Genomic DNA, 27478 nt, shown 5'->3' with positions numbered 1-27478 from the left:
ACATTAACCTCAAAATTCTAAATTACGTTTTTCAGTAGATATAGTTAGAAGTATTTTCCAGACAAATGCCTGTGTATTACAAACTTGGAGAAGCTGCTGCTTTCTCGACGTTAACAATAATTTTGCACAGTACTTTGATTGACGCAAATGCTCAATCACATTCAAATCAAAATAGGAGGAAGCTCCTATTTTACATGGCTTCCTGTAGGCCATATGCAATGCTATCCCAGAGGATAAGGCAGGTTATGCAAGGAGTGAGTAGCTCTGCCTAGCTATGTTTATTTGGGAAGCATTTCCAGTAATTATTTGGAAACGACTGAGAGAATAACCTGATAAGACATTCTCATGATTTAGTATTTTCATCAGTAAAGTAACAATTAGGTTTTAAATGAATTTGATTGTGGTTGCTATTTCACTCTTTTTATGCAACTTAAATAATGGAAGGGAAATGGAAACTTGCTTTACTAATATTAGGATTCTTCCACTGCGTGTGTGTTTGCATGTGTGTGTAAAAGTGCTGGCTAATAGAGAAGCAGAATAGTTTCCTCTACCTTATCATATTCTAGCCTCATTGGCAATATAGTACAGCCCTAAACTCGTTTTAGGAGCCAAAATGGACCAACTGTTTTCCAGATTTAAGGGATGGCAGAAAGACAGCCAATTCCCACTTCTTAGCAAAGCTAAATGCTGCTTCAATTCATCTAATGAGTAAGTCAGACAAATAAGTCAACTGTGGTGACATTTGAAACCTTATTTTCTTCTATTTTAAAGGGAAACAATATAGAAATAAATTACTTTCAAGTAAGTGTAAGTAAATATAGAGTTATTTGAGCATAAAATGTCACATAAGTACTTCTCGGATTACATACTTCCATACTTGTTCTTACTAATTAACATGAGTTAGCAGCATTTCTAATTTGTGTGCCTTACACATACAAAAAAAATTTCCACCTTTCTTACCTCCTTACATGACAATATTTGCAAAACGTACAAACAAAAGACTACAGCTAAAACGCTTTTCTGTCAACCAGTCCTGTGATAGAATGGCCTACTGCTGGAAAAGCATCCTGGCTTCTGTACGGAGCTCTCAAACATACTGCTTTGCCACAAGCCGATTTAAAACTTGACATGCTTATTTGTATCATTACTACAAACCCTTCTCAGGTTTATAGCTACTGCACATCAATTCTGTCATCCGAGTTCTGGAAACAAACTGGAAAGCTGGGCGTGAGCTAAGATACACGGAGCTTTTTCAGAGCACTTTGGAAGCCAGAATCATGGAAGACTTTTTCCACTTTTACCGTTAACTTCTTTGTTATACTTGGCCTTCATCCCCTCCTGTCACCTTAAAAATGAAAACAGCATGTTCATTATTATTCATGGAAATTCATCGGATACAGAGACAGTATCCCTTTTTCCCCCCACTGTTCCATTTTTATTTCTTTTGGGAAAGACTCTGCTATTCTTTGCTTGGGTAGCAATCCTTTGAACTGCTGCTTTACCATTGAATTTACAGGAAGATAATAATTTGCATTGGCTTTACTGATTCTTATCTGTGGGCTGAATAGCAAAGCAGTGCTGTTGCACTGCCCAACTTCCCCCTCCTTTGGTACACTGTCATACATCTACTGGCCCAGCCTGAGCAGCTGCTGGCAGGTAGAGGCAGCTTCACCTAAAGGTTCCAAGCTTTGTGGCATGATGTACAGGGATGCTGTATGCTTCTCAGCTAGCCTAGTACTCAACATAACATGTTTACAGTGCTTAGTACAATATCTGTTCTTAACTGGGGCTTACTGGATGCTACTACAGTATAAATGCTTATTTCTATTAGTGCTACTCCTGATTAGGTGAAATTGTAAAACGTATTGCAGCTGACATAATTTCATTGACCATTACCTTGTTATTCTCCTATGAGACAGAGAGAAAATCCTATCTTACTTTTTAAATACTAGTAATTATGTATTTTTGTTCAACCCTTTGTAAACAAACTCTTTCTGCCTCTTTATAGAAAAGGTATTTCCGTGTGTTTGGTCATTCTTGGTTTTCCTCTCTAGGTCACCTCTGATAATTCTGCTTTTTGAGATGTGATGAGCAGTACTATGATCAATATTCCATATGAGACCATGCAGGGAATGCCATTTCAGACATTTATGAAATCTGCATTTTACAATTGTATGTTTTAAATTTCTGTTATACTTCTTAAGCATTCTAACATGGTGTTACATTCTAAAAGCTCTGCCTAGCTTACAAGCTTTCATTGCCATGTACACTGTTAACCTCAAAACCCTTTTCCTAACACGAAACAGTTAATTTAGAAGTCTATGAGTTATGTGAAAGGTTTATTTTCTTTTTTTCTAACATACCATACTTTCCAGGCTTTAACACTAAACATTGGCTTCATTTATTGCCATGTTGTCTGTTTATGCAGTTTGCTTGGTAATTCTGTTTCCCTGCTGAAAGATTTCTCTTTGCCTTGAATAGTGTCTTGACTCTTGCAGCATATCTTAACTGGTTCATACCTTATCTTCTCTTTTGCTCTTTGGTCACTATGCAAGTTTCTCCTGCGATTCCTTTTATAACAGAGTAACATTCACGTAAAACCTCCCTTTCAGAGTGCCTCCTATTACACACAAACTCTCACACAGCCAAAAGACACACATGTCCAAGTGAGCGTTATGGGCAGATGTGACACAAAGACACAGAAGAGGAAACTTTCCCCAAGCTCATGGACAGGCTCTTAATCCCTTTGCTGTGAAGTTCCTGCTGCTGCTCCTTCTCAGGCTGCAGAATCCCACCGAGATCTCCAGATGCACTGCAAAAAAAATTGCTAAGGTGTGCAGGGATATCTGCTCTATCTGAAGAATGCTGCTTTGCATGCACTCAAAGGGGTTTAGGAGCAGCAGAAAACATTTTATATGATCTTTCTCAACTGATTACACAGGAGAATGATTTTAAAGAGCCTGTACGTCCCTTTCCCCAGAAACATGCTGCTATTTGTTATTCATATCTTACCTTCAAAGATACTGCACGTGATGACACAGGAAACCACACATGCGCATCATACTTTGTGCAAGGTCTTTTGTGAATGCAGCTTCCAAATAATTACAAGTGTGAGTGCATGCATACCTTGGAATGGAACTACAATACATGAGAGTGATGTTCAGCGTTAACCAAAATTTCAGTCCTGGCTGTGTAACATTGGAGAAAGTAGGAGCTGCGTGTCAAGCATCTTCAAAACTAGGCTGCGCTTATTGAACATGTAAAATGGATCTCAAAGCCTAACTGCAGGCATGAAGGACTGAAAAGCCAGGGCTTTAGCACCGCTTTCCAGGCTGAGGTCTGTCAAAGATCACACACTGACACCCAGGGCAAAACACTGCGAAGCAACACCCTGTTAGCACCGAAGCAGGCCGTACCTCGGGACGAGCCCCTTTGCCAGACAGCGGGAGAACAAATTACTTTTTCACGGCTTGCCTTTGCCCCCAGCCCCGCGGGGAGCGCCCGGCCCAGCCACGCCGCCGCAGGGCCGCCCGCCGCGGGGCCGCGCACACGAGCGCGCCCTCCCGCCACCACCGCGCTGGGCACCGCCGGGGCCGGGGGCTGCCGCCGGTGCGGCCGGGTCGGGGTGGGACGGGCCGTGGTGGGGCGGGCCCGGGGCGCGGCAGCCCCCCGGGGCGCTGCGGAGGTGGAGCCGGCGGGAGATGCGCTGAGGTGCCGCCGGGGCCGGGCAGCACCTGGGAGCGGGGCGGCAGCCAGCCGGCTCCCCCCCGGCCGCGAGCACAGGGCCGGCAGGGGGAAGCGGCGGCGGCCGGAGGCAGAGCGGCGGCGCGGAGCGGAGCATGGAGCGCAGCTGCCCCCCCCCGCCGGAGCGGGAAGCGGTGGAAGCGTGGCTGGACGATCACGGCGACTTTACCCGCTCTTACTTTGTTCGGAAAGCCACAAGGTAAGACGGGAGCGGCGGCGGGAAGAGGCCGGACTTTTCTTCCCAGCAAAAGGTCGCTCTTCCCTTCCCCCCCCCCCCTTTTGCCGTCTGCATTGAAAATAAAAAAAATAAAAGACAAAAAGCGCCCGCGGGGCCTCGGAGCTGCCTGCCCTGCGGCCGGCCGCGCTGTGCGGCGGTGCCTCCCGCGCCTCGGACGGCCGGGCCAGCGCCTGAGCGGAGCGCGGCGCGGTTCCCCCGCCCTCGGTGCAACTGAGTGGAAATCTGTGGGAGCCTGAGGTAACCCCTCGCCGGGAGGGCACCTTATGTCATTACTTAGTGACCCGAAACAAAGCGCTGCCCATGGCGACCTCGCTCGCTCCGTGGGCTTGTCACCTTATTCTGGCCCCTCGGCGGCCACCGGACGGCGAGGGCGATGGGTTCGGCGCCAAGGCAGGCAGCTGGCGAGGCGTGCGGGGCCGCTGAAGCCGTACGCTGTGCATTCGCGCCCGGAGCTCCCCCGGGGGCCGCGGGGGTCTGTCCGGGCGGGACACCGGCACCTCGGGGTGCGGCGGCCGCGGCGCGGAGACGCTGAGGGGAGCGGGCGCCGGGGCGGGCCGGCAGGGGGCGGCGGGCGGGGGGCAGCGCGCGGCCGGCAGGGGGCGGCCTCTCGGCGCGCGCCTGGCGGTGGCGTTGGGCTCTCGCACAGAACCTGAGGTAAAAGCCCTGAGGAGCTCGCCTGGGTGCCTCTCCCCTGGCTTGACATGCTGCCTTTTGGAGATAAGACGAGGTATTTGCTCAAACTTCCAAGTTGACAATCGAGTAGATGAGGCTATTTTTAGAAGTGGAGTCAGGTTTCCATTTTGAGTATTTTCCGATAAACAAAGCAGTGGGGATGCGGGGAGCACAGGCGATCTGCACCTCCCACGGTGTATCGCAGTGGAGAGCTCGGGTTAGTAAGTCCCACGGTTTGTTCCTCGGACGCGCGCCTGAGCCGGCCGCACCATCTGCTCGCCGCTGCCGGTTCACTTCTTTCCCAAGTCACTTAGCAGGGATGGACGCGCTCTGAAAGAGGTTTTGCTGCTGCTCCTCTCTGCATGGGATGGGGCGGTAAGAAGAGAAATCCCCATTAATAATTGACTCGCAGTAAGCTGCAAAGCTTCAGGGGTCACCTGCTTTCTTGTGACCATCTGTCAGGCAGACCCCTTTCTGCTGCTGCTTCTTCCTTAGGTTCATTTAACAGAAAAACAATAAAAATGCCTTTTAAAATGTCTTTTAAATGTTGATTTTATGTTTGTTTTTTTTTTTAATAAGGCTGTGCATAGGTGTAGGATGCCTAGATGGAAGTAGTTAGCCTTGGTATTCTCCAGAACACTCGTGCACGGTACGTGGCTGAGGGGGTAGTTTGTTTGCCCAGGAAATAGGGTGTTAGCAGCTTTGAGAAGTAACATTTTATTAGTTCAGCCTGTCACACTTCCTTTGGAAACTGGAAGTAGTATTGAACAAATAGGAATGCTAATTAATAGTAACTGCTGTGTCAGATTTGTTTTACCCGTGGAGCGGTTTAGGTTTGGTTAGTCTTTTTTTTTTTAATTTTCCTTTTTTTTTTTTTTTTCCTCTCTAATGCTGGGACACAGTTTTGTGTTTGTGTGGGTCTGAGGAGAGGCAGTGGTTCATAAGATGCGATTCAGTCATGTCTCTCATGATGGTGATGCCTCTGCATTTAGGGAGGGTTTTGCAGAAAAACTGTTGACTTTGAGTTCTCGCTTGGCAACAATTCTGTGATGTTTTTGAAGTGATGGAAACTGTGTTTGTCTCAAAACTCTCTTCTCAGCTGTCTTGCGTGGAATGTTTTCTTTTTTGTCCTTACTGTATAGATAGAAAACTGTAACTTTATAATTAGGAATATCTCTTTTATATGTAAGCTTTTATTTGAAAAGGCAAATGACAAATTACTTGACTAAATGTTGGTTCAAATTTTATTCACTAAAATGATATCCTGTAATGCTGAGTGGTTTGAAAGAACAGATGTACTCTGTAAAAAGGTGTAATGTTTTACATTGTAGTGTTATTTAGAGCTTGAAAAGAGAAAACCCCTAAAATTCATTGCCATGCTTTCGGTTGAAACTTTGTACAACAGCAATACATTGAACAGAGGCTTACTTAGCATTGCATTACTCTGTCGAGTAAAACAGCTTTCCTTGAATGAGATTCAAGTGTTTTCTAATCTTAAATTACTGCTTCATAATTTTTGGTTTGCTTCATAATATGACAAGGTCCTCACACGTCCTAAAAGCAATAGACCAAGTAGTTAGTTAATTTGGTATTTTGCAGAGCACAGAGGCATATTCTACTTCACATTGCGAGCTACAATTGCTAATGCGTAAGGATAGTTTCTCTCTCTGTTTCTCAAATATTTATGCAGGGGAATAGGGAAAGATCAGCAGTTCAACCATTTATTACAGAGTAACACAAGCCCTCTTAGCTGATAGTAATGAACTTTGAATCAGAACCTAATTTAGCATTTTGATAGGTATTAAATATTTTTCCCTGCAATTAATGAATTCCCTACAGTGTTTTATACAGTAGTTCTTTTGGTAATTTCCACCAAAAAAATGTTTTAATTAGGTGACTAAATAATACTTAAAATGCTTGCTTTGGGTGGTCTCATGCCTGCAGATGTGTTTTGTTGTTGTGGTGTGTTTTTTTTAAGTATGGGAGTCACATAATCTCATGTAGTCATTGAATAGTTACCTCTTGTTCCATTTTGCATTAGTCAGTTTGATATTAGTTTCTGTTTTCATGGCTTAAATAAAAATTATATTTTCTCGTAAGGTGGTACTTTAAAGGAAAATGCTGGTTGGTTGGTTGTTTTTTTTTTTCCACTATTAGTTTGCATTAATTGTTGTGCTAAGAGTTGCTAGGCTTCCCGATCTGTATTCTGCATTCTTGTGGAGAAGGGCTGCAGGTCATCTACTTAACAAATTTGCACCTGTTTTCCTCCTCTCCCCTAACATGTGTTGTAGAAGCTAAGTATATGCAAGTGGCTTACACCTTGTATTTTGATCTTGCGATGCCTCAAGGTTGGTAGCATCTACAGGCAGGCCTCATTACTGCTTTCCTCCAGCCTTTGATGGCTAGGTGGACTGACATGTTCTGCAATAAAGCTATGTGTGTTGGCTTCCACCTGTGCAGTGCAAAGCTGCAATCCTATAAGCCTGTAGTCCAGGCGAGTAGCTTTAAAATGTGCCCTCCTTTGAGTATGCGAATAAACAGTGATCCTGTGAGTAAGCTAGAGAATCAGTTATTTATTACTTTATGTTGTACAAGTGGTGTTCAGAGATAGTAAGTAGCTATTATCCATGTAGTGTTGTTACAGTATGATCAAAGTGCAGAACAACAAAAGGGAAGTGTATCACCAGCACACTCAGTGACAAGATGAATTTGGTTCACTTAGTGATACGGTGTGCTGGCTGACAAACCTGGCTGGAGAGTTTGCCACTTACGGGTTCAAGATTTCTAAATGTCTAAGCTCCTACTAAATTTAAGGTATTTATTTTTTTGTTGTTGTTTGTTTCAGCTCTTCTTGTTATTTTTTTTCCCCCCTTCAAAGTTTTAGAATTGCCTATCATACTCTGGCTTCTCAGAAAGCAGAAAGGTTTTGAAGTAAAATTATTCTTCTTTTAGATTGTATCCTATGTTTACCCATACTGTTGTTACAGGCTCTCTGTAGCTGCTGCAAATACAATTGTTCTAGCTAGATGCTATAAAGGCATAATCTGCAGCCGCCTTTGTCACAAAATTGTACTGCATTTATGGCTGAATTTGTTACCCTTTTTCTTTTCCTAAAGTTTCATCTTTTTAATTTCTTTAAAAAAAAAAAATCCATGCATTGTCATCATGTTCAAACATCATACTTACTTTAACCTCCTATGGAATATTTCTGTGTTTCTGACTTCCAGCTTGTCCCTAATCTTAAAAATACGGGAGTGAATCTCATTTAGTCGTCTTTGCGATCTGAAGGAGCAGACTGCCAAAACAAAGTCGAAATTCTCCTCTCAGTTAGAGGCAACTGCGTTGTTCCAGGCAGTTTGTGTCTGGTTTCCTAAATGCATGGCATGACAGATACAAATTACTAACCCAAGTCTTGTTCTCCTTTTACTGGAAATAAGGTAAAATTTTTTTGTTATAAATACACCTTGGCTAATTAGCAGGGCTGGGAAACATTTACAAATGAGGTAAGGTGGAGTTGTAGTTGGAAAAAGAAATGTCATTAACTGCATGGTACTTCTTAGTGCTTCACTAAAGATTTCAGTGGCGTTTACTGGGAGAATGTACTGAAATTCAGAAATTGCACAACTTGAATATATCAATTACATTTATTACTTTGAAAAAACTCAAATACAGTTGTTTGGGGTTTATTTGTTTTTCATGGCTGATGGACAATTAGTTCGTAATGTGCTGCCTGCAGTACTAAATTACTGAGGACATTTGCCTTCTAATCTCTGTGTCTAGAGGGCTTTTAAAAAATATTTTTCATTTTGAGCTGGCTATTTGATATTTAATCTCATAAATATTATATGTCATATGCTTTAGGTCAAGTCATTGTTTGGTAATATATGTATTTTTTTTTCTAATTGGAAGGAAATTAATTTTTTGAGATGGTGTATAAAAATTCAGATTTTTTAAGATAGAGCTGTCAAAGATTTTCTGCAATGAAATGTGCTTTGGCCTGTGCCTTTTCTTAAAAAGATATTGCTGACAAACCAAAAATAATAATCCTAAAAATATACAGGTATGAGCCATATTCATCCCTAACGTGACCTTGGGAAGTAGGCAGTGGGTTTTAAGCCTCTATGATTGAAGGACCCCTAACAGTTATCCAGTGGAGGTGCAGAATCCTGTGCACATTGTTCGAACATGCTGAAAGGGGACTTGCTTTTCTAAGTTACCATATGTGAAGCATTTACAGGAGGACTGCAGATCCACTGGTTGTTTGGACCATGGTTTGAAAACCACATGAAACAGTAGTGTTAATGAAGGAATCAGAATTTTCTCCCACTTGCTTGGGTTTTTTAGATATTGGCAAAACTTTTCTGAGAATGAAATACAGAACTGCGCCCCGCGCCCCCCGCCCCCCCCCCCCCCGATTTCTGTGAAACCTTGGAAAGTTTTATTGCTCATCTAATGATCTCCATAATTGTCCCACTTATAAATATCCATATCTTTATGCCTTTCTTGATAACTGCAAAGTTTTAAGGTCATGCCAAAATACTTCAAGCTCCTGATTCAAAAAGCACTTGGGAAGGTAAGGAATGTTACTCACATGCATGAAGTTGTAAATGTGATTAAGTATTGTTGGCATTTATTCTTGGAAATAAAGCTAGGTGTGTGCCAGAGTATTTTGGAAACGATGTCTAAAACAGCAATTACTGTTTTATTGTCAAAGAAACTGTCATTTGAGAAACGATAAGAAATCACTTACTATCAATTTACATCTTTAATGCCCAAAAAGCTATAACCTGAACTCCTACACAGAATCCTTGGTGTGAAGATAAACTACTCAACAGATAGTGCTGAACAGCTGCAAAGAGAATGTGGTTTTACTACATACAGTTTGCTATAGGTAATAAAGAAACAAATGGGTGTGCACATTACATTAATGAAAATACAACTGCTAAACCTTAGAGGACAGGTAAAAGATAAGATGGGATGAACTGTTAGCAGTTAAAATCTTTTTGCCTTATTTTGATTCAAGGTAACTTTATTACCATATTGCAGTACTTTATCAAAAGCCAATAGGCATTTGAAATCTCATTTCCATTTTTTTGCTCTTCCTAAGAAGACTTTAGAGAACAGGGTCAAATTTCTGGAAACTGGGAAGAAAAGTGGAGCAGAGACATACATTGTCTCTGCAGGAGACAAGAAAGTCAGATATCTTTTATTTCTAAATTGTAGAAACTCGTGGAAGTTTTTTGTTGGGCATGTATTGAAGAATCATTATGTTAGGAGGAAATTTATGTCTGTATTCTTATATAGAATAAAAATACCAATTGGTCTAATTTTGAAGCTGAAGTGAGACTTCCATAGTGCGTTGAAATTGTGCTAGCTCTCTGCACAAGGATAAAAACCATGGTATATCACCCATGATGTCTTTAGGTCAAATCAAGTACATCATAGCCTATGTTCATCCTTATTTGAATGCTAGATTAAAGCTTAATTGTGTGGGAATATATGGCTCAGATGAAGACTTACAAACAAAGCAACTTTAGACAATACATTCTTGACTTGAACTAATATGCTACCACCTATTTTAATTTTCACCATTAAAGAGGAAGCATTTGGCTTTTGTCATGAATAAATATAATTAAGAAAACCACAGAATACAAGTCTTTCTCATACTTAGTGGCAAAGAAACATACATAATTTCAGATGGAATGCTTTCTTATTTTTATGATTTACTTGAAGGAAATGGGGGGGGGGGGAAGGCATTAGGCACAAAAGGAGCTATTTACAAAGTGCCAGAAAAGAAGCCCTGCTCAAATGGCCCTTGTGAATAACTCCATGGTTGTAATTTCACATTAGGTCTGGCACTGAAAATATAGCCACAAAATATATTTGCTTAGTAAAAGATATATATTTTCCCATTTATTTGTGCATTATGGTGAACTCACCCCAGCACAGAGAGCCATCCCAAAGCCTCTGCACCACTTAAGTCCTACTTAATCCCTATTTTAGGAATTTAAGTGGAAATGAAGTGGTGCCTAAGACTTTGGTGAGGTCTCCAGGCAGGTGTGAAGTTGACCTTTACTCTGTCTTTCACCTAACTCACTGGCATTGTCCTGTTCTTTTCCACAAGAAAATAATTAGGTATATAGTTATTTTTAAATTTTTTTGAGTGTGGAAGAGAAGTAAACATTTGGAGGAGAAATAAAGGTCATGTTTTGCAATTTGACCTTCAGTCCCTGAGTATTTATTCTGCCTGTCTTTACAGTATGAATAGAAAGTCCCTTCCATGGAAGAAAGCTTTCCTGTGAAAAGTTAAGCTTGCAGTTTAGTTGTTAAAGAAAACTTGAAAATAGCCAAGAACAGCCTGTTAGTGTTAGTCCTCCACTTCAAATACTTTTGCTTCAAATAATAAAGCAAAGCTCTGCCTCCTATTTTAAAAAAGAATATGAGCATTCAGACAAGATTTACGTTATTTCACAGTTCTAAACAGTTATTTCACTCTTCCGTGAGCATGGTTTGAATCAAGAATGAGTTCTTAATTTAGATCTGTATTCAAACAGAAGTCAGTTGGGCTACTTAACATGTTTGAAGTTAAATGTATGCTTATATATTTGACTTAGTTGTGCCAAAATAATTGGTACTGGCTTTTAAGTCATACTTTGTCTTCAAAAACTGTTTGCCTACGACTGTTAGAAATAGCATCTCTAGTAACTATAATTGGAAAGGGTTTAAGGAAAAACAACTATTGTTTTTGTCAATCTACTTTTCTAGTTGGTTTGAAAACACTTCTTTTACAGTCAGTTTACTGTTTTCCATCTCTTGAGGCCTTAAACAGTTTACTTAAATCTTTCCATGGCCAGAAAGGAGACAAAAATTCTTAGAACATGATCATGAAATAGGAAATACTGGAAAGAAAATGGGTAGGCAAGTATAATATCCAAGTGACTTTGAGTTTCAAACTCATTTGTTAAAACTGAATAGTTGTGAAGTTGTTGCTAATGCTTTAAATTATTTCTATGTCTAAATTATGTCAAGATGTGGGAAAGAAATTTGAAGACATCTAGTGGTTATTTTAAGGAAAGCAATTGAGAAAATAGTTACAAAGCTTGGCTTGAAATACTGTTGATTTCAACACTACCAGGATTAGGCCACAGGAATTCAGATACCTGAAAGCTGGCATTTTCTATTAGGCAAGTTTGGTGTGAATCTCTCTCCTGCAGTGTATTATCAGTAACTGCTAGTTTGAATGAAAAATTAGCATAATAGTCCACACAGCTACTGAAACATTACACATTGTTTACACAAAGGATTTATGAGCAACAGAGAAAATGGGGAATTTTTTTGTTTCACTGAAAAAAAAAAAGTTTCACTGAAAGCTACTCATTGCTCCATCCTCTTATGGCACGGTGATTATTATACATTCTTTGTGCAAGATAAGATGCAGTATGCTATCATTGTTGCATCTCAGTATTACTTTCGTGCTCCATTTTTGCAAGATTTTTCAAAGATACCAAATACTTGCTGAATGGTCACACTAGTATGGTATTACATATGTAGCATGGTTACACGTGTGAGCAAGACAATTATAATCTGGCTATCTTCACTGTTTGAGGGGTTGGTGGGGATTTTTGGTATCTTTTTGTTTGAGAAGTATGCCCTGTATTTTGAAGCTAATCACAATGATGCAAAGATGGGTACAATAAATTATTTAATATTCCCAGTGTACAAGCAGAATAGTAATTAGTGCCAGGTCAGCACAGTTTGATAGGTAAGGCACAAGAAATAAAGCAAGGATCTCTTCAGGTCTTAGATCTGAAGTTATCTTCAGGTCTGTTTGTATTGTTCTGCATGACCTGGCTCAATCCATGTTACTTCCTTGTGCCTGTGTTTTGTCACCCAGTGATGTTCTGGTTTTGTTGCCTATTCATACTGACAACTTCTTGCTTTAGGGACAAGTCTGCTTCCTGTACGGAGTGTAACAAACCAGGGCCACAGAGTCTTAATTCCCCTGAATATGTAATGCAGATGGTGTGTACTTGTATACAAATGATTATAGAGAGGAGGGTCACCCAATTATTTTTTCTAATTCAGATGTTTTACCTGCCATCATATTTTCATCCCCTTCTCATCCCTGTCTCTTCAAGATTCCTCTCCAATTTTGTCATCTGCTGATGAGGTCACTAGCCAAATTCAACAGTCACTATTGTCATGCTCCTTTGAAACTGTTTTATAGAGGAAAGACTGGATTTGGCTGATAGAAGTGACTAAAAAATACTTATTTCACTTTAGTTCAACTATTCTTGTTCATGAACTCTGAGATAAATTATAGCTGTTTTGAGTGGCGGCACATACTGCAGTAAAGGAGGCATGCAGCTCATGAGGAATGGGTGCTCACGCCTGCAGCTCCTCAACATTGCAGAGATTACTATCCTGGGATGGAGGCATTGCATTGGGTTTAACTATTTGTGTAGATCAGTATGGATCGGTGTCTGCTCTTGTTTAGTGCACTCCTGCAACTTCTAAATTTACTTCTACAGCAAGGGTCTTGCCCTTACAATCAGCTATTGACAATGCCAATGCATACTGAAGATTATTCATAGGAATCGAGTAGTAGCAAGTGTGTGTTTCTTTCTGTAGTCCTTTCAAAATGATCTCTTAATCATAGCACTTGTTACTAACTTCCGGTAACATCACTTGTGGTTCAGTATGTGTCTGCCATCAGATAGCCGTTGAGCTAATTCTGTGCTGAGAAAGTAGTTCTGTTAGTAATAATACTCTTCTTGTCAGGCATTGTTGAATAGAATTGTGTGTCAACAAGCAAATGCATGTCAAAACTCTGATATATTTTAAACAGAGTTAGCGTATGTCAGTTAATGTGAAATACTAGTTCTTCCACCCGTGTGCGTAACTTAGTAAAAGGAGCTAAATAGCTTCCTTGTTAGAAGCAGCATTCAGTAAAGGTCAGTGAACACTGTTCTTATTCCAGCTGAATTTGAACAGCTTTCCTGTTGCCCAAATAGAAATGGCTAAATGGTTTGAAGTTGAAAACCATGCTTTCAACAGTATAGTTAAGGATTTGTTGTTGTTAACCTACAGAGTGTTTTTGAGAATCGCATGCTATGCTGGCAAATTATTGGACCATCATCTAAGAGACATTAAAGGGGACAGGAATATGTTACTCATAATTATACAGTTTCATATATAGTTCTGTTCAATGTCAAAGTGCCTCATAAATAACACAGTTACCTTTACTAAGAACTGACTATTTGTTAGGTATGTAATTACTTTCATGTGAAAGATTTCACAGTTATGTTCCACATCGCTTAATAACCTCCGTAAGACAGAGAAATTAATACTTATTTTACATAGTAAAAATGCAGGAAGGTAAAAACTAAATTATCTCATGGCCACAGGTTAAGAACTGGTATTAGAATTTAGAATACATTGTTCCTACTGATTACTGTTACTATGCCATCATTACACAACACTCCGGAATAAATAAAATGGCAGGTTTCAACTGATAAACCAAATTTCTGCTTTAGCTTTTGCTTTGTCTACAAAGGGTACCTGATTCTTTCTCTGCTGTGTATCTTTTATCAACACATCCATGTATGTAAATTCAGTGTAAAACAGATCTAAGTGAAATGATAGCATTTTATATTCTCCTTTACTCATGTGTAAATAAGCAGTGAATCAAAGATTGCTCTACAAATTGCTGTCACTCAGTAATAGTACAGGTTCGCACCTGAGCATTTTCAAACACACCTAGACAAAGTGCACAGCTTCCTAATCACTTGCTTGTTTAAGAATGCTCTCCATCTGAAACTAGGTTATTACAGTTACTTTTAAATCTTATTTTACCTAAGTGCCAGTTCTTGGTGTTCAAAAATCAAATCACCATCCACAATCATGAAACTGGGTCAAGTCACAAGCGTTCTTTTAAAACTTCTGAGTATTCTGTATACTTTCTTTGTCTAAGGCTTTAAATGCACCCAGTTCACAGTTTTTTTCTGCAGCCTTAGTGCTAGATGCTACATTTTGTTTAGAAAATACTACAATTTCCAGTTAATTTCTTCTCTTGAGAAGATTAAAGTGGAACAAAAAGAACCCACATGTAACACAATACATACGATGACAAGAGTTACCAACACTGATTTAGAGGCTGTACTGTGTTTACTTACACATTTTTACATTTTAAGTCTTTTATTTTTCTTAAGGATACTTTTGGTCATTTTAACCATGAATTTTTAATCTGTTTTCTCATTCAGCTTCATAAATGAAAATTCCAAATTATCACACACGAGCTTGTTATTTTGACTGTCATTGAAACAGCATTTTCACATGTGATATTGCCCTATGCAGATAGCATTATGCATTTCAGTAAGACATGTTCACAGCTCCCACATTTAATATTTATCCTGTTTAAGTACTGTAAAGTAATCTTGTTAAGTTCAAAGTTCTAATAATAAATAGTTGTTCTTTATGCTTCTTCACTGCAAGAAAACATTTGGATGAGGTAACTCCACCAAAAAAAAAAGTACCACTGCTGTAATAAAGAAAAATAATTGAGAGGTTTTATTAATATACTTAAAAAGCAGAGCTTACTTCCTTTAAAAGTAAGTAGCTAAGCAATGAACCACAACTCTTTCAGAATAACAGTGGAAATTCATTGTGTTTTCTGGCACCATGTTTCCAGTAACTGGACTAGCTTTAGATAGCTGGGAAATTTATAATAGATGTTGATTGAGATGTGTTATTGCTACAGCAAGCACTGTTCCAGGAGCTTCATGGAAAATGTAAAAACATTGAATGAAATCCTAGCTCTGTAGAACTCAGGCAAAACTCCCACTTTCTTGATTGTGTCCAAGTTTTCATTCAGCAGTTTTGGATACTCATTGTCAGAAGATTCACAAACATCATATGCGACCACACTGACCATTCAGCCTTCAAGACCACTGGGGCTATAAATGATATTAACCATGTATGTAAGGTTTTGCATGATCAGGACCGCAGTACACAGATAGAAGCCAAAATAAGGGAAGTCTATCATCCATTTATTTGGAGTTGCACTGGTGTAAATAAGAGAAGAGTTTGGTTTTACAGTGCTATACAGTGATACTTCAGTCAGATATAGTTTTTTAAGGAGCAAAAAGTTACTAGGTAGCTTGCACTGAAGTGGAGTGGGTAGAGTAACATAATTACTTTCTTTTGCCCAGGTGCTCCCTTTAAACTCACATGATTTCCTAAATCAATTCAGTTTTTCATAAATTTTTTTGCCTACAGTTGAGGTCTCCAAATGATGTGTTTGCAAAATCTGAAAAACTCTTTCAAACCTTCCAAATAGAAGACAAATAAGCTTCCTGGTATGGATTGCTTGCTAATAAAAATAATATTTGTGGGCTTTATATTTTAATTGATTACATCACTTTGAATTAATGGTACTTGCAGTATTGCGTTCTACAATATAGAAGAAGCTGTTCTGTAAGGAAAAAAAGGCAATGTACAGTGCTTTTCATATTTAATATACTGATGCATGTAACTGATCAGTGGCTGACTAACCTGACTAATTTCCATGGTTTCATTCGGCTTCACTCTTGAAATTCCTGTGGTCTGCTGAGCAAATAAAAAATATCCCAAATTTAAGACATGACCACTGTGAAAGGTTTCCAAAAGATCGGTCTTTTTAATAGGATTTTTGCTGTTTGTAGGCCCAAACATTATGTAATTCAGAAGAAAAACATTTCTTCTGAGAGTAGATCATGTGCTGCGAGGAATCCTTGACACTGAGTAAATGAAATAAGAAGCCCTGTATTTGGAAAAAAAACCACACACACCCCCAAAAAAAAGCCCCACAAAAAAACCAACAACCAAACAACCAAATCAACAGATTTTGGTCAAGAAAATAATGTAGCGATAAGAAAAAGCCCACATATCATCAATATCATGAGTATACTTATTGATAATTCAAGATATGCTGTATTTACTGAGGATGTTATTAGGGTTGGCATTGTAGTGCTAAATTAATTTGAGAAACACAGTTAAATCCTAGAGATGCGTGACATTTTTAAGTTAATGATAAACTTTAATTTGGGGGGCATTCAGGCTTTTGGGTTGAATTAGGCAATGAGTTGCTTCTGCAAGGAAAGGAAACAGGAGAGATGCATGAAAACTGTCTTTTCATTATTTTGAAGGGGTTGGATCAGAAGTATTCATGTTTCTTTCTGACAGTTTTTAAGCAAAACTTTTGTGCTTTGAGGCACTGTTCATTAACTCTGAGAGCTAGTATATAAATGACAAAAGTAGGAGTGGCTGCAGGTGATTTGACAGAATTAAAGTTAAAAATTATCTTTTAAAAAGTTAGAAATGGTGTAGAAAAACAGAATTAAACCAGAAAGTTTTGTCTTCATATGACTATATATACATCTTATACTGAAATCCAAATCTTAGGAATGGGAAGGTCCAGAACTTCTCAAGCACAAAATTACAGTGCAAGCTTCTGATCTATATTCTGAAAGCCACAGCATATGCAGTCTTCCTCTGCCTTATTCAGGTATTTCCTTTAGGCAGAAATAGCTTCCTTATTATGGGGCATAAAACATTACTGCTTAATCTAGGCTAAGTGCTGCATAAAATTAGAATATTGATACAGAGAAGCACTAAAGGTGCACTCACATGCACTGAATGAAAAGGCTGAAAGTTACCCGCTTTTCAGAGTCCTCTTGAAGTATGTATTTGTTCCTGAGGATTTTTAACTTACATCATTTACTGTATTTTCGTTACAGAGAAATGGTTAATGCATGGTTTGCTGAGAGAGTTCATACCATCCCAGTCTGCAAGGAGGGAACCAAATCCCAGAGTGTATCCTGTGCTTGTCACCAGCCAGCCTGTGCTGAGACCACCAACTCTGGGACACCAGCAAGGAAAATCTCTGCTTCTGAATTTGATAGACCCTTACGGCCTATTTTTGTCAAGGACTCGGTTGGAGCAGTGAGCTTCCTCTCCGGCTCTGAGAAGAAGGAACAGATGCCTCTGCAATCTCCAAGGATTGAGACCAGTGCAGGGGATCAATGCTCAAGACTATTAGAACTTGTGAAGGATATTTCTAGTCACTTAGATGTCACAGCGCTTTGCCATAAAATTTTCCTACATATCCATGAGCTTATAGCAGCTGATCGCTATTCCCTGTTCTTGGTCTGTGAGGACAGCTCTAATGAGAAGTTTCTTGTAAGCAGGCTGTTTGACGTGGCAGAAGGCTCAACCCTGGAAGAAGCTTCCAACAACTGCATTCGCCTGGAGTGGAACAAGGGCATTGTGGGTCACGTAGCAGCTATAGGCCAGCCTCTCAACATCAAGAATGCATATGAGGTAAGCCAAGAAAATTTATCTTGAACAAATCTGAGAAAAGAAAAAGCCATATTAGCTGTTGTACTAGTGCCGTTTTAGTATATGTATTTGGAGCTATATTGATTTAAACCACTCCAGATGCAAACCTGACACCATGTTTTTGGTTATAATACATATATTATAGATAAACATGTAGCTATGACTAATACTAGAGGAGTGCTAACTTCAGAGTAAATTATGGAAGCTTGACACTAGCAGGCAGATACCAGCCCCATCTTAACCAGCTATGTGCACACCAGTATTTGCAAGAAACTTTGTTCCTCTGTGGCCATGTCTTTCGGTATATTTCTGTAATTTCTTTTTGATGATAAAAGCTATAGTAGGGATGGTTAGTCCATGTATACGTTTATAATGATGGTCTAGGCTCAAGAAAGGCTTCTCCTAGGGTTTGGGGTTTTTTTATTCTTTCTGGCAGTTGTATTTATCCACGGGCACTCATGTTCCACATAAATGCGTTTTGTTGTTTTAACCCACTGAGAGTAACAAATTTATATAACTATTAGCTAGTAATGGAACCTTTATTATCCTGGGTAACAGTTGAGTCAAATGTTGTATTTTTCTTAACCTTTAAACCAGGGAAGAAAAATAACTGGTCTTCAGGCAAGCAGTCAAATAACTGTGGGTTTTTTTCAGGATCCAAGATTCAATGCAGAAGTGGACCAGATCACAGGGTATAAGACTCAAAGTATTCTCTGTATGCCAATAAAGAATCATAGGGAAGAGGTAAGTTGGAATATGGGTATCACTTTATGTAATACTGGTTACAGCTATGCTAATGCTTTAAATGTCTATTAGCTGGCAGTCATTGCCTACCGTATAAAGCCATCTTTTTTTAAAAAGATTGTTTATGTTTGCTTGGACTTTGAATATATCTTATCTAGTTCAGTAATGTAAGCGAAAGGGAATTGTCAAGAAGAGTTTAATCCCAGATGCAGAAGTAGAATATATGTGTTTAACTCTAGAAGTGCTGTTCGTGGTTCCTGTACCAAGTGTCTGTTAGCCTTAAAGTTCTCTGTACATTTATTGGTCTATCTTAGTGCATGCTTAGATTGCAGTTAAGAGTTGCTATACTTCAGCTTAGCTTGTATCTACCTTATTTTCCTCAGAGGACGCAAATTGTATTTTATCATTGTCAAAAAGGCCGGTTTTTACATTCTATTAACTCAGCTCATAAGTAATAAGTTCGGAAATATGTGAAGCGCTTAACATCAGGCACTGAAAAACACATGGTGTTGATGTGATTCAGAAAAGTCATTCACAAGTCACATAACTTAAATCACTCCTAATTTAAAACACTGTGAATCTGCTCATTGAACTCTTGTACATATTTCCTGTTCATGCTACAGAATTTCTCTCTTCCTGTCTGATGCTATTGCAGTAGGGAGAATTCTTCTTATGGACTAATGATGTCTTCTTGCACTGAGTATTTGAAAAGCGAATTCAGAAAAGTCAATGAAAGACCATGAATGGGAAAAAAAGAGGTCTACTGTTTTACTTAGTAAGTAAAGTAAGTTTGGAGGATTTTTATCCTGAATGTACTAGTCTTCAGCCACATCACCAGTTCTTAGAATACTCAAAGTGTAAGGCTCTCTATAGAGTGTGTCAGAGCTTTAAAATGGAGATTTTCTCTCCTGTAAGTCCTTTATTTTTCAGACTATTTACAGTTTTCTTCCAGAAAACTCAAACTCCAAAAAGAAACACTTTCAACATTGCTTTGAAGACATCATACTTCTTTTTCTTGCTCTTCCATATTTTACTGCTCTTTTGGAATGTGTAACCTTGACCCTTACTGCACAGAACGTTGGGGGTGTTTTTCATTGAATAAATTGATCAAACTTTTGATTTAACTTGTTTGTTGCATCTTACTCTAGTTGGCTCAGATGATCAGCCAGGATTTCCTTTCTTTACCTACTTCTAATTTTGTTTTAAAATATTTTATTCAGTTCTTCCAAGGACAGCACTTGATCTTCTTCTGCTCCCACTCCTCTTTCTAACTGGCCCCACTGCTGGCCGTGGCCCAGCTAACGAGCAAAACATATGTTGTATAAAGAGCTGTCAGGGACCAGTGGTCCCTGGCTTTAAATTTCACCCTAGCCATAGCATTTCTTTTTGTTGAATGGAAAAAATTGCTATGCTTTATGTAATTGGGATCAGAAATTAATTACAAAATCTTGCTGGCCAGGGAGCATGAGAGTGCTTACTTCCCACCAGGTCCTGATGGTAGGTGGGGGAAGGAGTAAGAGCTGTAGTCTGTTGGTCCAATACACCATGACTTACCGGCTGAATAAACCTGCAATTGGCCATATCTTCAGCTAGCTTTCTAATCCTAAGTGCATTGGCAAGTGGAAATGAAGCAGGAATTCGTTTATTTTGAAAAGCTCAGCTAACCTGAAGTTTGAGGAAAGTGTTACACTCAGACGTGGTAATTTGAAGGGGCTAATCTCTGATATTTCTTATAGGAAAGGATGCAACTTTTTATTTTTTTCTGATTTTAAAGCCTCTGCCAGAAGGTTTTTCTCCCTCTCACCATAACAAATGGCTGACACGTTTCTGAAGAGATGTTGGAGTCAGTCCTTAATTTTCCATTCGCATTCTGCTGCTTTTTCCATTTTGAAAATAACCCGAACAACAAAACTGGAATACTTGGAATACTGGCTCCTCCCTGTTAAAAAAAAATAAAAATAAAAAATTAAAAATCCCCAAAGCCCCTCTAGTAATATTGAAGCTACTGAATGCTGCCTTAGCCCAAGATGTCAGCAGCCACAGTCAAAAGATGATTCTGGAAGACATCCAAAACTAAACACTGAGAAAGAGAAGCAACTGGTATTTTCTGTTTGTTTGTATAGTATTAGTACTATTTTTTAAAACAAGAGAGTCTGTAATTGAGAGGAAGAAAATCTCATGCTGATTATTAAATCCTCTGGGCCTGCTGAAGTATGGAGATTTTTCCAGTACATGTTTTTCACATTTGCCTATATTTCCATGAGGCATGTGAGAAACCAAAGTCTTCCTTAAAAATAACAGCTAGTAAGAAATTCCGTAGATGAAATGAAGAAAACAGTCTGATTCACAGAAGAGCTCATAAAAAGGACCCAGGAACTAGTAAAAATGCGAAAAAAGCAGTACAGTAGGAGGACTTCACCTCTGCACAGATGCACATGAAGAATGGAATTATGTTCATTTGACAGTAAAAGGACTTTTCTCAATCCCCTACTCAACCTCTTCTTGCTGGCAGAAATGCCACAGGAGCATTGCATTTCAGATGCAGAAAAGTCTGATTATGGCCTTTAAGATCAGATTATAGAGACCTGTATAGTGGTAGCTTTATGAAGAGTTATCATTTTTCATTTTACAAATGCATACTGACCGAGCTTTGCATCTGGCCTGGGGGGCTCTGAACAAAGTTCTGATCTCTGTAAACCTCTGCTGCACAGCCTCTAATAAGACAAATTCTTTCCATCCTGTCATATGACAAAAGTATTGCCACGTGATGCTTTCTGGCATGCAAGGCTGTATCATTTGCTGGTTATTGCCACTGAAGAAAACAAGGAGGAAGGAAGGCCTTGGGTAATCAGTTGTATTCTGCTTTAAAAGGAAAACACAATGGCTCTAAGTCAGATAATTTTAGCATCTATCCCTGTATTCAGATTTGCCATAAGGTGAATGTGAAGCCATAGCAAAGATTCTATTTTGATCTTGAAAGATTTCCTTTCCTGGTGATTCTTCTGTACGAGCTAACTGTATACAGCTATCTAGACATCAGTGTGTAAGACTTGCTGCTTGGATTATCAACATGTTATCAAAGAACACATCAAAACCTTCCACACTGACTGAATTATTATCCTCAATAGTACAGAAACCACAACAGAAAAGTTAGTGCTAGCCACCTTGTGCAACAGAGTTACCATGGCTATTACTTTTGCAAGAGGAAACTGGTATTGCTGGCCACAGGCTTGAGCTGTAGCTATTAGTGCTAACCATTTCAGTGCGACAGTGCTCATACAGAAGTCAGGATTTTGCCACTACTGGCAGAAGACTGAAGTTTGTGGCAGTTCAGCACTGTGTATCTCAAAAAGCAGCTTTCATTCCTGGTGTATCCTTAAACCTTTAATTTTTCAGAAGCTTCAAATGGTACTGATTTGCCCTCTAGAGCTCCTGTAATGAAGTCAGTAAATGCAGTGGCACTTTCTTCCGATTTTGTTTCGTCTTGGATTCAGAGACTCAGAAAAAGGCCTACAGAAGTTGTTGCAAATACTTATCACCTCAGATTTCTCCATCTGGTTTTGTAGACATTTGTAAACAAACAGTTATTTTAGCAAAATTTGACAGAATTTACTAGGGAAGCTCAAACCAGCTTGTGGAGTTAGCCAGAAGTGCTGCTCAGTACAGCTCTCTTAACTGCTTTGGAATGTCTGTACAATGGATGGTCTCTGATGCACAGTCATTGCAGCTCCTGTAGAACATCTACAGGAATGACATATTTTTTTTTTGTTACTTCAGCATTTTTTTTAATTTCAGCTGTGCAAAATAATTTCCATGAAATTAAATTTCAGTTTTAATTTCTACTAAAATCTGTAGGATTTTCTCATATTGGAACTTTTAGCTGAATTAACTGAGACCTACCTCCCAGGCTCAGAGTATGTAAGATTGAACTTCCTACTAATTGGCTAGGGAACTGTTTTATTCTGGCAGTGCTCACTCCAATTGTTCAGTTTGTTGTTTACTTTGCCCTATCTCCTGTCACTGGGAAGCTCTTCCCAGCAAATCGGGGGTGCTAGTCTATTTACAACAGCCTTTGAAAATATCCTGTTTAATTGTATTGTATAAAATGTGACCAGACATGTGAGCCAGCTAAGTTACTTTCTCCCACAGTGGTCACTTCAGGTATAATACATTGCAGTCACTGCAGGACAGCGTAGATCTAGCCAAGCCAACTTTAAGCAAACTAACTCAGGCTTCAGTAGCAGTCTTGCGGCAGGATTATAGAGATCAGTAATTTGCTTCTTGAGTGGATTTTCAGCTTATGCTGAGACATGTGTTATAGTAGCTAGACTGCTGGAAATCATGCAGGCAACTGCTGGCATGAATGATAGAAGAGGATTTGAAAGTTTTGTTGATTAAAAATGAAAGTCTGTAAATACAGTTCTGTCCCTGCAGGATAATTTTATAAGCCTGAATCAAAGCTCTACAAGACCATGAGAACAAAGTAAGGTTAAAACTACTTTGTCTTCTCAAGTAGCTATGTTCCCATATTCAAAAATGAGAGGAAAGTTGAGTTTCCCTCTTCCTGTTACCATTCTTTGGTTTAATGTCATTTTTCTTCACATACCAGCAAAGTAAATTAAAAAAAAAAAATACATCTTAGGAAGCAAAATTGTATTAATTATACTTTTAGGTCAGCTGAAGTAAGAACAAACTAAAAAGGGCCCTAGCTGCCTGTAGAGCTGGAACAGCTTTCACGGAGTTAGGCCTGTAATCTTAGTGAGTAAAAAAATCACAGCGTGAAACAATCCAGATAAAATTCAGAGCAGAGTTATCAGCACCGATGTCATCAGTCATCATCTACTGGGAAATACTGTAGGTACCCTGATACTTTTAGAGGCAGGAGATGGCTATTGCAAGAAAATAGTAGTAAAGTTCTGTGATAACGAGAAGAAATGTCTCCTTGTAATGTGGATCAGGCTTTATTAAATGGGATAACAGGTAACGATCAAGAAGAAAGGTTACAGAACAAGTAACAGCACTTGAATATTACTTGTGTTTCCAGCAAAAATACAATTAGGAAACCTGTGTTCAGATGTGGTACAACAGATGTGGATATTGACACAGTAACTGCTGGAGGGGTTTTTTTCTCCCTTTTTGGGACTGAAAGTGAGAGAACAATTCCATCATCAGAATTGCTTTTTGTCTTCATGGTCTATGTTTGTCTTATGTGATCTGAATGGAAAATAACAGAAGTTCTTGGTTTCTCATCCAAGGGGAATTGTTCCAACAGACTTTAAAGGGGTCCTTTACATACAGCTTGTTCCTCTCTGGCCACCCTTTTTGTGCTTTCAATACAGCAAACCTGGATGAAGGTTCTCATTAGGAACTGCATGACTACTATAGATATACCTTATTCTATAATCTCATTGTATTGTGTGTGTGTGTATATATATATATATATAAAATTACCTACTCAGACTGGAGGTGAAACCCATGAAAAAGTGCATAGCACTCAACAGCTGACTGGTTACTTTGGGGATTAGGCCATAAGCTCACAGGTAGCAAAGTATAAGCAGATACTTCAGTCTTTCCTCTGCCTTAGTCTTGGTTTTCTTCAGTCTGCCATACTACCTTAAGCTTTTCTAGTGGTCATCCCCTTTCACTGCTGTTTTTAACCCCTTTCTTTCCTACTAGTTTTATATTGGGTGAACAAGGAATATACAGGATAATTCTGTAGGCCTAGTAGGAAAAAGACAAGATTTCCAACATACATACCTTTGCTTCATTGCTACAGCATTCAATTTTCAAAAAGTTCACTTGGTGCCTGCCTGTTAGAGAATTAAAGATACACAGAACACTGTGCTTAAGTAACTTAAAAACCACCTTTTTGTTAGACTGGAACAGTGTTTTGATGAGCAGTTGTTTGAGTGGACTGTAATATTTTTAGTATTCTCCAAGCTTTATCTCAGATATGCCTTGTTTATTGCCACAAAAATTTCATACTTTTAGTGTACCTGTTATCTGACTGTTTTCTGTATAGCTGAGCTCAGAGCAGTCAGTCATCTTGGATTTGATTTTTCTGCTAGTGCAAACATGACTCCCAGCCTGGAGATCACAGATTAGGCCTACTGTCATTTTGTATTTGTTTATATTAAGTTAGATAAATGAGGATTTGTGTTTCATACTGTGCTTAGTATTCTCTAAAATGTAGGCATATGTTCTCAGTGGCCTGAAATGCTACCACATGATTTACTTTTGTCCTAATTATGTAATTACTTTAGTAACAGGAACAGATCCTCTTGAGTTTCCTACATCTTCTCTTAATTACCTGGTTGCCAGCAAGACTCCAATGGCTAAATACTATCCATCTGAGGCTTTTCTCATTACTGTTTCTATGGCACATTCTACAGAATTTAGTGAAGTTCACTGGAATTTGTAGTGAAGGAAATGAGGCCAGAATTTGGACAAATTTATTTTTTAGAACTGCTTATTTTGTATGGGAAAAAATGGCACATACTACAAAGTTGTCTTTAAAAGCTTGAAATGCCACTGAAACAACAAAAAAAATTGCATCTGCACAAAGTTTTTAGCATCATTAAGACAACCATGAATTTTTAGCAGGTTTCTTCTCTTCATTACTCCCTCCCTCTTCAGCTAAAACCTTTTATTAAAGATCTTAACAAAGACCAAAAATGACCATTGCTCTTGGAACACATGCCTTTGCTAACATATTAGCACTGCAGATTTCTGATAAAGGAAACCTAAATAGTCTTTCTGCTGTATTAATATGGTCCTTTTACTGTTTTCTTATAGCTTTTTTTAAGCACCACAGACTTTCCTTTCATGGAGGGGGTGTGTTTACACAAGGCAAAAGCACTCACCTTTTGGATGCTTTAAAAAGCTTCTGACCTCATTAAAGTTGTCGCGGCTCATGTTGGATCAAAACTGAAAAAAAAAATATTAAATAAATAAATACCCACAGAAGACAGTGGTACGAGAAAAGGCCTAACCATTAATCTTTGCACATGTAGGTTAACATGAAAGCATATTGACTGGTTAAAGGATTTGATTACTATTCAAAGTCTGCTACAGAAGTATGTAAGGCTGGTTGTACATTGTTATTATATTAAGAAAGTTCACTGGATAAGACATATTCCTCACTGAAGTAAATGAAAAGCTGACTGGGAAAAACTGGGTTGTATAGAATAGAGCTGACAGTTAAGCTTTATTTCAGACAGACATTTTTGAGCCCACAGTTGGCAGTGATTTACGCTGCAGAACAATGACCTTATTTGTGACATCAGTATTTTTGGGAAGGCTTGGCTGAGACCTAGTAAATTGTCATCTTTTCCATTACAAAAACAAAACTGTATGCTTTCCATCAGTTTATCAACTATAAATTTAATGATTAATTTAAGTACAACTCTTCATACATGCACACCACACTCTTTTCTTCTGATATTGTTTATCCCCAAAAAAGCAAGATGAAAAATATACCATCATTAACACCTTGCATTGGTCTTATGCTGCTTGGATCTCAAACAAAGGAAGTTCTTTGCAGCTTTGTCAATCATTTGTTGTAATCTTGCCCAAAAAATCTAAAAACAATCAGAAGTTTTATGTACTTTATGGCTTCTTACTACGTACTCTTTCATGTTACTGTACTTGGTTAGGTGGGCTTTACCTGTTCTGGCACATTCCAGCCTCTGAGTTTACTGCACAGCAGACTTACTGAGTTTAGCAGATGATATTTAGCTAATTAAATAGATGAACGGTCTAACTGCAAGAAAGTGCAGGGGTTTAGTGAATGACTTGTAGCTCCTCCCAGTTTCCAGCCTCCCTTGCCAACCTCTTGGTCTGGTGCTGCTCCTCTTTCAGCTCTGCCTTAACCTAAACCCATTCCAGGTGCTGCAAGTCGCTATTCACCTTGATACCATAAGCTGTGGGCTTTATTTCTGGGTACCAATGTAAGCAGCAGTTCAGAAATAATTGCCCCCACCCTCCACTTGGCACCTTCCTCTGAAGGTCATCTACTTTGGTCCCTTTCTTATCCGTCATCATTGGGTTCACCACTGTATAGCGCCCGCTCTTGATACCAATTATAGAAACTTGTCATTACTCACTAACAATCAGAATATTTTATTTATTTTTTTTTTTACTTCACAAATCAAGGAAACTATACTTTTTCCAATTGTTTTAAGCCTAAAGTCAGATTAGTAATGATTTGCAAGGTCTACAAAGGAGTGGAAACATACTGAATAATATTGGGGAAAGGCTAAGGCCTTGAAAGCCTATCATCTAGGAAATGTTTATGCATGAGAAACATTTGTCGTAGTAACAATTTATTTTAATAGAGAACAAAAGTGTGTATTAGTAATGTGTAGTATAATACTAGAAACAAATAACCTTTTTTAATGTAATGACAAAATATTTGAGTTAGAAAACCTCATTTTCACCTTACTGACAGTGATAGTCAGCAATATCTCAACTGAAAGTAACCTGTCTTTCCTGAAAGCCTTCGAGTTTTAGTGTGCTGTGAAATTACATGGATAATTTATGACTCGGAGGAGTAGAAGCATAGAAGTACAAGGATAAGCACAGAATCCAAAAGTTTAAACTAGTTTACAGGACAGAATGGTCACTGCCAGTACACAGCTTGAATAACTGCAGTGGGGAATCTACAGAAAGACTACCCCGATGAGTTATTTTTTTAAAGACATG

At 38.9% G+C, this 27478-nt stretch overlaps 1 protein-coding gene across 5 annotated transcripts in view; it reads left to right on the top strand.

Moving 5' to 3' along the window:
- PDE5A (phosphodiesterase 5A) overlaps window positions 1-27478 on the top strand; it is a 142597-nt gene that overhangs the window by 69324 nt on the left and 45795 nt on the right. Inside the window, exons 1-3 of one of the 5 annotated variants that reach the window (XM_037394430.1) lie at window positions 3636-3943; window positions 17431-18013; window positions 18686-18775. In XM_037394430.1, the coding sequence (XP_037250327.1) occupies window positions 3840-3943; window positions 17431-18013; window positions 18686-18775 (777 nt within the window). In that variant the 5' untranslated portion in view covers window positions 3636-3839. Of the gene's footprint in view, window positions 1-3635; window positions 3944-4637; window positions 4710-5239; window positions 5304-17430; window positions 18014-18685; window positions 18776-27478 lie in introns of those variants that run through there. The other 4 variants (XM_037394422.1, XM_037394455.1, XM_037394447.1 and 1 more) reach the window with 4 other exon arrangements.

Source organism: Falco rusticolus, chromosome 1, assembly GCF_015220075.1.
Source record: "Falco rusticolus isolate bFalRus1 chromosome 1, bFalRus1.pri, whole genome shotgun sequence".
NCBI classification, from domain to species: Eukaryota; Metazoa; Chordata; class Aves; order Falconiformes; family Falconidae; genus Falco; species Falco rusticolus.
The sequence above is the reverse complement of the archived record's forward strand: the minus strand, read 5'-3'. Positions and strand labels throughout refer to the sequence as shown.